The 15,177-nt window shown below is 39.7% G+C and overlaps 1 protein-coding gene across 1 annotated transcript in view; it reads left to right on the forward strand.

Moving 5' to 3' along the window:
- The window catches only part of LOC115358517 (uncharacterized), a 136,888-nt gene that overhangs the window by 28,172 nt on the left and 93,539 nt on the right, over nt 1-15,177 (forward strand). Inside the window, exons 7-8 of the mRNA XM_030050544.1 lie at nt 6,025-6,090; nt 12,316-12,439. Coding sequence (XP_029906404.1) covers nt 6,025-6,090; nt 12,316-12,439 — 190 coding nt within the window. The remainder of the gene's footprint in view (nt 1-6,024; nt 6,091-12,315; nt 12,440-15,177) is intronic.

Raw genomic sequence — 15,177 nt, forward strand, 5'->3', positions numbered from 1 at the left:
ACAGCAGTTCTAACTTTCTTGTTCATTACTTTATTCAGTGACATAAAACCAGTCAGTGCTGAGCAGAGGGTCCTGCCAGGTCAGAAAGCAGATTATATCAGTGGAATAATTTGATTGGTGCAGCAGGTGCTGCAGCAGCTATCCAATCAGTCAAGTGCTACTTAACGATGACACAACGGCACTCCCACAAAGAAATTATTCATCCTGAACTATGAAAAGAAAAGCTGTGAAGGCCAGGCTTTAAAGCTTGAAAGACTCAGGTGCGTGTCATGGTGTTTTTAATTCTAAAGAAGTCATTTTGATGATACGATTTATTTTTTGGCCAATCACAGGTAGGTCTGACGTGGGGCTCCAAACACCTGAATTTTGTGTTGTATGTACAGTTATTTAATAATTAACAATGAAATACAAAGGAGAAAGAAAAAGAGAATCATTTTATTGAGGGAACAGGGTAGAAATGGATATGTTCAGGTACAAAGAAAATGAACACTCTTATGTTCTTCACTCAGGCAGCTGAGCGTTGTGACATCAGTGTAACATTAACCATGAAACAGTGAATTTACCTTGTGAAATCATTGGTTTATTTTGTATTAATATATTAGCCATGTTGAACAAAATATCAAGACAGACTTCCTGATTTTATTCCCTTTTACCTAATCCAAGTCTCAGTTGTATCTGTCTGTGAGACGATCCTTCATTAAACCCATGCCCCTTCATTTACATCTAAGTGGAAGTTTATAAGTGGAAATTGTTTAGAAATAAGAAATAGCTTTCAGCTGGATTCACTTGATCAGTCTGTATCATGAGGATGTCAGGTTGTCCTAATATGTCCTGTTGACAGTGGTAAAATCATTTGCACTGCTTTGTGTTGTGTTGTGTTGTGTTTTTTTTTTTTTTTTTTATTGGACCTTCATGTGAGGTGAGGACAAAAGATGCTCTCTCCATGGCTCTTTGAAGGGAATCATTGTGTTGCTTTGCCCTCATTTTCTCAACTATTCATGCTTGGCTTTTTTATTTAATTTTCTGTTCAGTCACTGTGATATGCCAGACTTTATGTTGGCCTGGTGGTGTGTGTGTGTGTGTGGCAGCTTAAGTACTTCTTGTTGTCAATTAATAACCCATATTACTTACTAAGTATCATCTTGTAGAGGTTTTCAGTCTACTTTGTAATTTAAACAACATGTTTACAATCAGTTTAATCTGTTTTTCTATCAAAAGCTGTATTTTGACAGCTAGAAAATGAAACTGGTGAAATTCCGAGTCTACAAACCACTGGAGACACTTGATGAAAAAAGCTAGCTTCATTTTCGCGTACACATGAATGGTCATTACAGTGACTGCTGACACAAGAACACATGTTAATTCTGTTCCTGAATTATTTACAATCACAAACATAGTTCACAGTAAAAACATTGTGCCGTATGAATTATTCTCCTTGACAGAACTGCCCTATGCTCCGTTCACAGCAGTGAACCATCAAGCCTCTCATGTTTCATGTTGTGCTTGTTATTGTGAGGCGGTGGAGAATACAACACATAAACCACTCCAAGTTTATTTATTTTTTTTAACTTCTTCTTTAATCATGTTATAGTTTTGGGTCTCAGCTCTATACTGTGATTAAACCAAAGTTATCAGTGAAGCTCATAGATGGTAAAATGAAGCACCAACAGTCACGTGTATCAAGAAAGCAATGCAAAATGATGCTTGACCTCTCTAATGGGAAAATGGATTGTCTTTGGAAAGATTCTTGTGTTGGCTGATAGCTAAATTTCAGTTTTTGATGATTAGAAGTAAAATGAAATTTTTGTTTCTGACTCATATTCCTTCACTAATAAAATGTTAATTTTCTAAACTCAGAGCCCTGGCACATCTCAAAGCAATATTCAAATCTTGGTAAAAGGAAATGACTTTACTGTTTCCACCAGGTCCACACACCTGTGCCCACCTGCCCACTCCAATTTCAAGTCACAACCTGTCCACTGTAGTCACAGTGCACTGAACAAATGGGAAGTCTGACAAAAAATGTTGAAAACCATATTTCCACATACAAAGATAAACACCGTAAAAGCGCATATATGAGTCAGCTTTAGGCTCTTTTACACTCACCCCCAACTTAAACCCTGCTTCCTCTCACTTTTGCCTCATTCACTCACCTGCAGGTTCACACTAACACCGGGGTCGAAAAAACACATAACCATAGCAACCATAGTAACCCCAAAATGGTCGGCTCCATCATAACGGCAAAAAGCCTATTTGAGTGAAAGTAAAGTACTTTCACAACACAAATGCTCTTTCCTGTGTATTTGTTTTTTTAAAGTTCTTGCATAAAAGGCACAAAAACATTTTTTTTTCTCTCTATGCCCGCTAATGCCGTCATCTCGGCAGAATAATACCATTTGTTGTCATGGTAACATCAGCTGTTTTGCAAGCTGCTTCTGCAAATGCTGCCAACACAGGCTGAGCTCAACCCTGTTGTTTTCACACTACATTTCTAACCCCAGGGAAATCGTCTCCACCCAGGATGAAAAATTTCAACTCTGGTCCTAAGCAGGGCTGAGCTCGCCTCAGGGTTAAAGTTTCCACCCCTGGTTGAAAATGAATGTGAAACTTCTTATGGGCTAACCCCGGGGTCATCCCGGGTGGAAAAGTGTGAAAGCACTTTAATGGTAAATGGACTGCATTTCTATAGTGCTTTTCTAGTCTACTGACCGCTCAAACCACTTTACAGTGTCTGCCTCACATTCACCACACACACATTCACACACGGAGGCAGAGGCTACCATACAAGGTTCATACATTCATTCATTCATTCATTCATTTTGATTTATTTCAAACATGTTAAAGGGAAGAAAACATAAAAACAGAAAGAAAATGAAATAATTTGAACAGCTTAGTGTAAGAGACAATATCAAAACACGTTTGAAAAGGAGTGGGGAGAAGTGTGAACTTTGAACCCCACTCCTTCTCCATCAGTTATTGAGTGATCACTGATCACCTTCCAGTTATTTATACAGCCTAGAAATTCAAGGTGCTGAGCTGCCGACCAGGAGCGGTTAGGGTTCAGTGTCTTGCTCAAGGACACGTTGACACGCTCCCTGGAGGAGCCAGGGATTTAACCAGGAACCTCCACCACCACCCCTCCCCCTTTACCAGACGACCCACCATTAGGCCTTAGCAATATAATTCCATTAGCAATGTGTTGGCTGATAGCTGAAGTTCAGTTTTTGGAATTGATATCAGAAGTGGAAATAAAAAAGTTCTTGTTCATCCCTAAGAGCCGGCCTGCAGGTCGGGGTTACAGCCCTTCACTGTTCTGTCACTGCAGCGATCTGCAGCCTCATGACATGACGAGTCCAGCATGGAATGATATGGTCTGAAATTGCATGTAACGCTTGCAGCATTGACTGTTTGTGTATGTGTGTGTTTGTTTGTTTGTTTGTTTGTTTGTGTGTGCCTGCATGCCGGTTGCAGGACCTTCAGCATTGCTGTTGGAAGGTCTTGTTATCAGTCTGCAACCAGCTCTGTAACACCTGCCCAATCAATAGTTTTCTCATTGTGTTCAAGGAGGCTTAGTGCTCGATCAATACCAAAGCTCGACCTCACACACACACACACACACACACACACTGAAACCCAAACACACACACACACACAGTGACCTGTATCTCTTACCCTTGTGTGCCCCGTCCCCCTTGATCTGTAAACATACAATCCTACATACAGCTCATGCCCTATATATGAGTATTGAACAACATGCATGCAAACAAATGGCACATGTACTTACATATACAGTATCAACACGCAAACATTAACTTACACAAACATACACACACACACACTGCTTCACCCTGACATGGAGTTGAAATGACAGCTGATCTGAATCAAAAGGAGAGAAGGCTTTTTTTGGGGATCAACAAAAACCCAGTTTGTCAAAGTATAAAAAGAAGCCACCGATTATTTTGTTTTGGATTTTGGTTTTGTCCTTAACGCCAGAACACTTATTGATGCTATTGATTTCATATTATGTTCCACTCAGCACCTCTGTCGACACATAAATCATCATCTTTATCATTGCCACCACAATCATCTTCCACCACGTTGTTGTGATGATTCTTCCTCATCGTTCTCAGCATCATAATCATAATTAACAAAAGCTTTACAACCATCAAAGGTATCATAATTATGGGTGTAAGTGTTTGGCTTAATGATGATTCGATTCACTAGCAGGTGATTTAATTCAAGAATGATTTTTATGTTTTTTTGGATGATTTGATTTTACCAAGCACAGTATAATTTGACTGAGTAACTTTTTGACCCTACCTTCACCTTACCATGAAGTTTGTTCGCTTGGCAGCATTTCGGTCACAAACTGTGTCATATCCACATCGAACAATAGGCCAACCTAACACTGTTTTGAGAGATGGAACTAAAACCAGTAGCTATAATGGCTGGTGATGCAAAATGTTTATCTCAAGCCCCTGTTACTGTCATCACATGATGTCAAGTCACGGTAATGCTAGCTTCAGCCTGATACCTAAGATAGTGTGCATTTCAGATATGTTAAAGTCAAGAGTGTGACTTTTAGCCAACCAGATCAGCACATAGGTTAACCATGGGAACATGTGCCCAGTATCTCCAATATGACTGCCAGAAAGTTTGTTGCATTACTTGAAAGTCATTTATTGACAGAACTGGAGTCTAACTTTACGTGGTCTTAAAAACAAAAAAAAATGTTTTAAATTTTAAAAATTTCAGCAGGCCGAGGGTGAAAATGTGCCAGTGGTGTCAAAGAGTCCATCATGTCTTCAACCTGGAACTCAGTGCAAAAAAAAAACTGGCTAACCAAACTGGAGCCAAGAGCTGAAGTACTTTGAATACTGAGCCAGAAAAGTCAGATATCCAACTAACATCAAAACCCTTGTGCCAGAGTTGCTACAAAAGGCCAGATCCCTGCACCAGCAACCTCAAAAAATGCTGTAAGGCAAGTTTATTTGTGTAGCACCTTTCAAACACAAGGCCAAAGTGCCTCAAACCGCTTTACATAAAACTTGAAAAAACATGAAATCAAGATTTAAGAAAGACACTTCTTTGAGATTCTGTGTTATGCAAGACATCAGTGATGACAACTGAAACTCAAGAATCATTTCAAAATCTTTCGACTAACTTTAGACAACTTTGGACAACCAGCTGGCGATGTCCCAAGTTTTTGTCACAACCTGAATTTGTTAGAATAACCCGTGAAGCAAAACTGAAGAGAAACACTTGGTCCAAGTTAGTTAATTTTCTGCTGGCAAATAATCAAAAACCACATAAACTTATTATCACTTAAGAGCTCTGTGAGGCAAAACAGCACTGATCCACTGAAAATACACTTTTTAAAATACTTTTTTTTGATATTGTTATTTCCTGTCAAGATTTTAAAGAGGGTGCTAATGGATTTACACCTCCTCCAACCAGCTGCTGGGAGCCTACACCCTCTTAAGTTGTGAGGAATGAAACGGATGTTGAGCTACAAAAAGCCGTCTTGTCATTGGATTGAAGCCTACAGTAAAACACTCAACGCTAATGCTCAACAAAGCTCAGTTCCTTTATGAACGGTTTTGTGAACAGATTTGCAGCTTGATGCGAGTGTGTGATGCTTAAAGTAGATATGAAACGAAAACATTTGCTTGGAAGAAGCCCCCAAGGGCAACTTTTGTTTTGAGCAAATATAAAATAGAAAACTTGTGGAAGATCAAGGCGCTGTGCTTGGAAATGAGGAATGATTTAAAAATAAATCCCTCGGTTGTTTTTAGCCCAAGGCTCCGAGATGAAGCAACAGTCTAATGTTCGATACAGGAGAGGAGTTCTTGCTAAACTTTTGACTTTTTTTCCCAGAGATAAGCATCCAATTACTGAGATGAAAGGATACTGGATGACGACCAATCTCTGCTAGATGACTAACCAGCTCTTTCTCTCTCTCTCTCTCTCTCCCTCTCTCTCTTTGTCGCCTCCTCTCTCGCCCCATCTCTGTTCTCCATCTAGTATTTCTATAGGCATTAGTTACGTGTTGGCTGGCAGTGAAGCGTACGCTGCTCTTCTGCATGTCAGGTAAGTCCACTGGCATTGTAAAAAAAAAAAAAAAAAAACTGTAAAAACACAAAGAAAAACTATCATAGATTATACATATGACTGCTAATTGAGTTATGGAAACCTATGAAGCTTGATTCAACAAATTATAAGGTGAATTGAATAAATTAATGTAACGCATCAATTCAAACGGCTATAGTAAATGAGAAATACATCTAAAACTCGCTAACCTAAATCAGTTAAAAATACATTTTATTAAACCGTGCGCATTTATTAATTTGTTTGCACTTTTGGAGATAGAGATTTGAATTAAGCAAGGATGAGGTCAGTCTTGTGTGCACCCAATTTTTATTTTATTTTATTTTTTTTTTATTATTTGATAGATCAAGCCATACAAATGTATTTAGTCAGTTATTTTATTTTATTTTATTTTTTTATTTATAGAGCTCCCTGCAGTCTTCCTCTTTCCAGATCACCTGTGTTAAGTGTTTAAAAAAAAAGTATCAATTTTCTTGAATAAGCTGACGCTCCCAAGGGATGACAGTGTGCCATTAATAGCCGCGCTAATCAAAGCTTCTCCTTTGATGAAAGCTGGTTTGCATTCACAGCAAAAGGCACCAGCTGACACAAGAACATGCCCCCACACACACACACACACACACACAAACACACACACACACACAAACACATACTGTACACATACATAACCAGCAGGTACAGGTTCTGCTCTGAAACTGAAAGGTGCCCTTGATGAATACATTCATTTTGTTTATTTATAGAAGATGCGTAATAAAGACCTTCAAGATCAATAACTGTATGCACAATGATTAAAAAGGAGGAAAAAATATGCTAAAAAAAACCAAACTTAATTACACTCATAAAGAAATGCAATGCAAGTCCAATTGTATATACATATGATAAATTGGTGATTATTATTATTATTTTCATTATTATTATTTTTAGTTTTTAGTATTATATTATTATTGTTAGTAGCTATTTCTTGTTAGTAGTAGTAGTAACAGTAGTAGTACCACTGATATTAATTTGTCTTTAATTTGAAACAGTCTCATTAAAAAATATTGAATATCATCACAAAATATCAGCTACTGGCAACTTTAACTCAAATATTTCTGTGTATCATTATACACAGAAATATACTGTACCTGTAGCGTTAATATAATAATCCTCAGCATTTTTCTACAAATACATTTACTTTTTGCCTCTGTTGCTGACTGGTACAGCACAATAATGGCTCAACCCCTCGACACTTCAGAGGAGCTTTTGCATTTGTTGTTTTAAATAGGGCTGCCGCGATCGGTCGGCCCGAGATCCAAACCAGCAGGTCTGTCTGACCATAAAGCCGATTGTCTTAGCTGATCTTACAGTGTTTGAACTATTTAACATCTCAAACAGGAACTGGAGTGTCACCGAGCTGCTGGCGGCTCCACCGTATCGTTAGAGCTTGCGCTAAGTTACCTTATGAGGCGCTCTGTTCAGTAAATAAGAGTATTGGGTGCAGATAGCATTATTATATTGTCATGATGTGTTCAAATATAATCTTGCAAACATGAAAAACAGCAATAAACACAGTTGCTTGACGGAGAAATTTGTTAGATGTTTTCTCAGCATTATATTAAGATATTAGAGAGGGAAATATGACCTGTTTAACTTGGTAACACTGATTCTAACTACTATCTTATCACACGTAATGAACACTACAAATGTCAAGATTCTTTGAAGCAAATAACTAGAAAAATACAATCGTTTGGATTTTTGGGCAGTTTACACTGACTTTTGGACGGTAAAATTGTTACTGAGGATGGTGTGGGAAAACGTTAGCCTGGAGCCCTGCCATTACCACGGAGAGCATTCTTGCTTTCGAGGTACAATATACATATTTTATTTGTGCAGAGAGTTAATTATATTAATCAAAAGAAAATCAGAATCGGCCTGGATCGGTATCGTGAGGCCAGTCTTAAAGGAAAATCAGCGTTCGGAATCAGCCAAGAAAAAATGCGATTGGTGTATCCCTAGTGTTAAACACTCGGTGTCTGGTAGCTCTTTCCTGGGAGAAATACTCTGGTGCACCAACTACTGAGACTCAATTTTCATCAACAGAAAGTCCAAAGTAAAAGACATCATTCCCCAGAAACACCACGGCCGTGAGCGCTCAGCAACAAAGATAGAGACAAAACATCTTGGACTACCTGATAATGCAGATCAGGCAGAATCGGGCAGATTTTCTGGCAGACAGGCCGTGTGTGTACGCTTCTGCACACGTGCTTGTCTTTGCGTATGTGTGTGGGTGTCCTCTGGCATGCCATTGTTCTTTTTAAATGGTTGTGCATGTGGATGCGTATGTCTATATTTATTCGAGCCGTATGGACACGTGTCCATCACCCATATGCTGCAGGAGATGAGAGTTTTCAACAACAAAAGCCCGTCTGAGCAGAGAGGCGCTGCTGGAGATACTGTCAGTAAGCAGCAGATCAACTGTCTTATTAGTCCTGAATGACAATATATTGATAAGTTTGCCTTAAGAAATCCACACACATACACATGCACCATCACTGTAAATTACATATTTTATGACTACTTGTGTTTTTGTATGCTCTACCTGTCATGACCACTCTAAATTCAGTGATTTTTGCTGTAATTTCATCTTCGACTCTAAGTTTATTTTATTTGTGAGTGCTCCCGTAAAGCTTATGGATTTAAGTTTGGTTCATCAAAAATTTGAACTCAAACAGCTTTCCCACTCATTCCTGCTGAGATTCAGTTCCTCCTCCAAGTCCCTCCCACTCTCATGCACGCCTGTGTGTGTGGCTCCAGTGCTAATGCAGTGCAGAGGCAGGAATCCACAAGCTGGGTTCCCCCTCTGCCATTAAGTAGCTACAGTAAGCTGATCTAAACTACCGTAGCTGCAGTAGTCTGAGCTAAGTTTGTTTGGGGAGAGAACACAAGCATGCACAGTAGCACTGCGCGATATATATTTGCAAGACATTATTGGCTCTGAGGTAGTGATATTTCATAATCTTGCAATAAGCAGAGGTTCTTAAACAGTGTGTTGCGGCACACTTGTGTGGTGTGAGCCCCAACCAGGTGTGCATCTGACAGTTTGATGTGACTGTTAATCCTAAACCAGTAATATCGTTCCCATAATCTTTTCAAAGAAACTATCATCGCCATCTGGTGAAAACCTTGTACCCCTAAAAGCTCAATTTTTTAGAAACAAGTAAAACCTGTCTTTTGTTTTTGTAGCTTGACACTCATCATTTTTTTTTTTACATTTTACATTGCACAGGCGAAGGGTTGTTGGAATTTCTCACCTTATAGGGAGCATAAAAGCATTCAACAGAGTCAAAATTTTCATGTGGCAGAAGTTATATTCTGCTCATGTTTAAACTAGTAACATCATTCCCAGATTCTTCAAAGGGAATACATTTGTCTCATGTTAAAGTTGTTCACACTGAGTGGTGCAGCAGACAGTGTGTGTGTACGTGTGCAGGATATCGGGCGTTTGACTCCATCAACACACTCTCGACTCACTCAAGCGAGAATCGATGCAACGCCGGCAACCGTTTCTAAAAGTGATCTTTGTTCCTCCTCCCCCTCCTCCTCTCCCCCTCTCCCAAGTCTGTAATTACCTTTATCAGTTAACAGGACTAATTTATTTTGTCACGCCCCAGTAAATACTTAACCTGAATAATATTATTCACACTCTGGGGCTGGTCGGACCGCTTCATCGGCACGCCTGGGCGCTTCATTACCGGCCTGCTCAGGCGTCAGGGGAGATGCTGCGATGCGTTGTGGGAGTAGGAAGGCAGGGTTACTGGAGTGAAAAACCTTGTGCGGCCTCCTGTGGATAAACCACCTTATTCCCCCTCCCCTGAGACAGCGATCAATAGGTTACTGCAGGTCTCGGCACCGAAACTCACTTCTGAGTCCCTGTGCTGCAGGATGCTGGCTGTCTGGGAAGAAGAGACTGACAGAACTCTGCAAGATTTGAAGTGGCAGTGAGATTCAGTTTCAGATAACTCAGGGAGCAGATTCTCCCAAAAATCCCATTTGTTTGCTAAAAAATGTTCACATTCTGTCATGAAACTGTGGCGGATTAAAACAATACAATCCTTAACCAGTAAATAGCATTTCCATCTGACATTTTCAGTTGACTGAAATAAGTACCGTTCTGAGTGTTAATTGTAGTTCCCTGACACCTCTTTTTTCTGTGTTCACATAACTGTGAACATTCACATAATTAAATGCCATTAATAATTAAGTGAGTTAAGGTACATTTCCGTAATATCTGTTTAAGAAATTATTGCATTTGTTTTTCTCCAATAAAAAGTCTGTTCACCTCAAGTGCAATTTTGGTATTTTACTCATTGTGCTATTTCTATCTACCATTTTTTATTCAATATGGCAAAATGTGCATAAAAAAGGATTAATGGGAATATGGTTATTTTGTTCAAATAAGCAGTAACGGTTCCTGTCATCCCCCTCAGGATCATGAAATGCCAGTCAAGACAACAGCAGACTGTCTTCTTTCTATTTTGGGGGATTTTGATTGAACAGGGTTCAGCCGTTCCTCCAGAGTTTGCATGACTAGTCATTTTCAGTTTTGCAGTTAATTCCAATTCAACAGGTTGCATTTTGTAGAAATGATTAAATATGTTTCTCACTTCAAATGAACTGGAATCCAAAGCTGATAATAGGTGTAGCTCAGCCAAAACAACATTTGGCAAAACATCTTTTGCCCCCGGAGAAGCTTTTCTGGACTCCAAAATGGTCAGTCAAATTTGGCACGACATCGTATTTGTTGGAAGAGGAGATATGAGGAGCAGCTGCACAAACAAATGTGGCTGCAGATATTTCAGCATCAACTTCTGCTGTTAAGTTGCTCTGCTGGATCAGTGGGCATCAGCATCGGTGGGATTCACTGTCATTCTTGTACTGAGGACAATAAAAATCTAGTTCATAGATATTTGTTATCTGTGTTTTCCTGCGCTATTTTGCCTCAGTGTCGTATTTATGGGCTAAGGTTTTTATACAGATTGCAGAACCATACTTTGTGCAGTTGTGTAAGTACACACACACACACACACACACACACACACACACACATACATACTGGATTGCCTGGAGACTTGTTTTGCGTGACAGCTCTGAGATTTGGCATATAATAGAAGGACACCTCTCTCTCTCTACCTCTCCCTCTTTATCTATCCATCTCTCTGGATTTCTGTTTTTTTTCCCCGCCCTGTTCACTAACTGCGTGTCAGTGTCTGTCTCTTCATCTGTCCGTCTGTCTATCTGTCTGACCGTTTTTGTGACTGGCTGGTTGATTAGCTGTCTGTTTTTCTGACATGCCGGCTGCTTCTCTGCCTCTCTGGTTCAGGACTGCAGGTAGAAATCTCACTGTAAAGCTGTTGTAAGGATGCAGGTTTTATTTAAAAAGCCACCTGTCTCCTCAGTCTGAATCACAAAGTGAGACAGAGAGGAGCATCCCATCGCCACTAACTGAGACAATTGGTTTGCCCTATTTTATCTGCCTAAATTAAATTGTGGTGTGGAGTATGCTCAGTCGGGGACTGACGGCTCCAGCCAGAGAAGAATGGATTCACCAATGTCAGATTCTTTGAATCATCTCATCCTGTTGGTACCTTTTGTTATAAACCACCAGCGACTGGCGCGATGTGTGCAGTTTAGAGATGGCAGATTACACGTGACATCACTTGTGTGGTTGCTGGGTATTCTGGGTATTGAAGTTATCTTTGTATGACTTAATATTTAATAAAATTTTCAGTTTCAGTAATAATAATAATAATAAAGGTCTATTTGTATAGCACCTTTCATACAAGAATTGCAGCTTGTGCTTCACAATAAAAGGGAAAAAAAGAACATTTGAAAACATTAAAATAAAACATTAAAAACAGCACAGGGTGAAATTAAAAGGAAAAGGCTAAAAGCGAGAACTTTGAAATAAAACAAAAGATGCAAATAAAACAGCAGCTAGTTAAAGGCCAGAGTGAAAAGGTAGGTTTGTTTTTTGCACACATGCAAAAAACAATATCTCTCAATATCTATATATCACCATACTATTAACAAGACCATAGCCCATGTAATGTAAAAATAATTTATAATCATCATCATAACCTTCACTTCTTTTGTTTTTGCTAATTGAGCGTGTGTGTGTGTGTGTGCGTGCGCGCGTGTGTTTGTCTGCGTGTGTGTGTTTCTACACAGCCACATCTATTTGATTCCAGCCTTCACCTGGATCCTGACTCTCGCCATCTTATTGGCCCAGGTGATCATCCAGCCCATCACATCGCTGCTCACTCTGCTGAAAGGAGTCCTGCTCATCGTCACGGTAACAACTCCTTTTTCTTTGCTTGGCTTTCTTGGTTTTGTTTGGTTTTTGTCTGTCTGCATGGTATGAAATGATTCGGCATCCAGTCTGATGAATCCACAGATGTTGAATGGATTAAATTGGTCATTGTGGAGTTTGAGGGGGTCGTTTCGGTCAGTGGGACCGTGAATTTTGTCACACTCGCTGGAAAACTGCACAGATAAGTTGTGCTGTGTGGTTGAAGCCTAAAAGCAGAAATCGTGAAAAGAATTATTATTTAAATCCATGTGTCCTGCTGTGTTACCACATGTTTTTTTGTATCAAAGAGGAAAAAGAAACTTCACTCACTCACTGTGACACTCTTTCCACATTTTGACTCTCTGCATAGTTTTCACAGTCCTGAGTCGCTGATAAATTCTGTGCTCAGTTCATGTTTTTGTGAGTCAAATCCAAATGATCCTCGTTTTTTTTTTTTTTTAACTTAACCAACATTCATTTATTTACACTCATCAAGAAGTCACTTTTATGATCCACAACCAAAATGGTTAAAATCACAAAGCACTGAAGCGCTAAAGTGGACCAACTGGAAGAGTGTGTGTCATTAAGGCGAAGTCTGAACTGCGGCAGCACGTGTCCTGTGTTGCATGTCATCTTCTCTGTGTGTTTCCTGTCTTTCCTGTCAGTCTCGACTGTCCTATCAATAAAAGGGTAAAAAGCCTCTTGAAAAATAGATTAAAAATCACAAAGCGTTGCATGCTTGCGCCCTTGGTTAGCAAATTACAATCTTCCATTTTTATGCACAAAACTGCATTATGTCCAGGGCAAACACAGAGCAGATCAGTGCCTCAGGGTACAGACTGATGTGATTGTTGAAAGTCTAGATAAGATGAAATTTCAAACAATCCAAATCTGTGAAATTGGGTTGCAGCAGCAGCAGCAAGTAGTTAGTGAATACACAAGGAAAATAGAATATAAATGAGAACAAAGCACATGCAACATTTAAAGATCCTCACAATCCAAACACCAGAGCATGTTAAGACATGAAGAGAGTGGAACAAAATGAACTTTAACATCATGAGGATGTGGAAAATAACAGCAGTAGAATATGTTGAGCTCAAGAAAAAAAGAATCTAACTATATAAAAATGATCAAGATATGCAGTGTAACACACTGAGAGAATACAACCATTTGCAAATTTGATGTAAATAGGATGTGCAGAATAAACACAGGACAGGTGATGAGCCCTTTTTTGTCTGAGTGAAAAGGATAAGCGAGGTGGAATGTGTTTTGGGGGTTGGGTGGCTGGGAGTGCACAGCATCTCCTCTAACAACAATAACTGGTTTCTGATTGACGTTTCACCATCTCTGTATTTGAATGCAAATAAAGCTGGAAATCTAGGAAATGCAATAAAGAGACTGTTATTAAAGTGGCACCTGGGTGAGATATGTAGAGCGGGGGCAGTGAGATAGAGGGAGAGCAAGAAGGAAGAAGGGATGAGGAGAGGAACAGAGGGATAGATCAAACTTTTATTGCCTTTGCCAGACTTCTGTGAAAATAATGAAAACCCCAATATCAAATCTGTGCCTTGGTGTTTGCTCTCTCTCTCTCTCTCTCTCTCTCTCTCTCTCTCTCTCTCTCTCTCTCTCTCTCTCTCTCTCTCTCTCTCTCTGTATTTATACCTCCGTAATACACTTTGGGACCCTTCATTGGTCCCTCTATCTGCTCCACAGCATTTCAAGTGAGTTTTAACACATTTAGCTATACTGCTCTAACAAAGTGTTGAATTAAAACTTAAAGTAATAACGTGGAACTTTGGATTGAAATATCACAGTAGGGATACAACCGATCGCTAGCTGATGAAGAAATTTGTGCTGTACAGTAGGGCATCTCTGGTCTGCAGCCAACACGATATATTTCTCGATACACTGTCAACGATCCAATACATTAAAGACACATAAGCAGCAACTACCGATGCCATGTGATCCGAGCTGATCCACCCCCCGATTGTGATGCAGTGTGATTTAACGATTTGATTCGACACAGTGTGATTTGATGTCACATGTCGATGCAAAGAATGTTGCCACATTCCTGTGTGCCGCAGCGGCTGCCTAGGTGGCGCTAGCGAGCCCATTTTTGCATTTAGGGGGTCCGATTTTAGATTTTATCGAATTTTTCACCAGACCTGATGAGCGTGATGAATTTGGTGAGTTTTTGAGCATGTTTAGGGGGTCAAATTAAGCGTTAAAGAGACGTAATAATAAGAAGGAGAAAGAAACGGTACAGAAACAATAGGGCCCTCTTCCAGAGAGGCGAGGGCCCTAATTATAATCTCTTGTTGCACTTTGTCATACAGAGCAGAGATTTGTTTCTCGGTAAATAGCTTTTTATTTGGTATTTGGTACCTTGGCTCCCAGACATGACGGAGGTAGGGGAAGCCGTTCTCTTTAACGCTGTAAGACTTGATATCTTTACAGACAAAGAAGGCCATAGCGTCTGTTAATGTCTTTGAATGAGAGGAGCTGTTAGCCAGTTGTCAGTCAAAAAAAAGTTGCTTGATTGACGTGTGAAAAGTTGTTTGAAGTGTGCAATAAGGTTGGATATCCTGCATGTGCAGATTGTATTTGATTTGTCAAGTTGTCCATCTTTCTTGAAAAATCCGTAGTGTTTCCAAACTTTCGGTTTGTAGTTGGCAGGTCTGTGTGTTTGTTCCTCGACAAATATGAGTTTGTTGTGACGGCCCTAACCCATGCTGCTCAGC

Source organism: Myripristis murdjan, chromosome 4 (assembly GCF_902150065.1).
Source record: "Myripristis murdjan chromosome 4, fMyrMur1.1, whole genome shotgun sequence".
In the NCBI taxonomy this organism is placed as follows: Eukaryota; Metazoa; Chordata; class Actinopteri; order Holocentriformes; family Holocentridae; genus Myripristis; species Myripristis murdjan.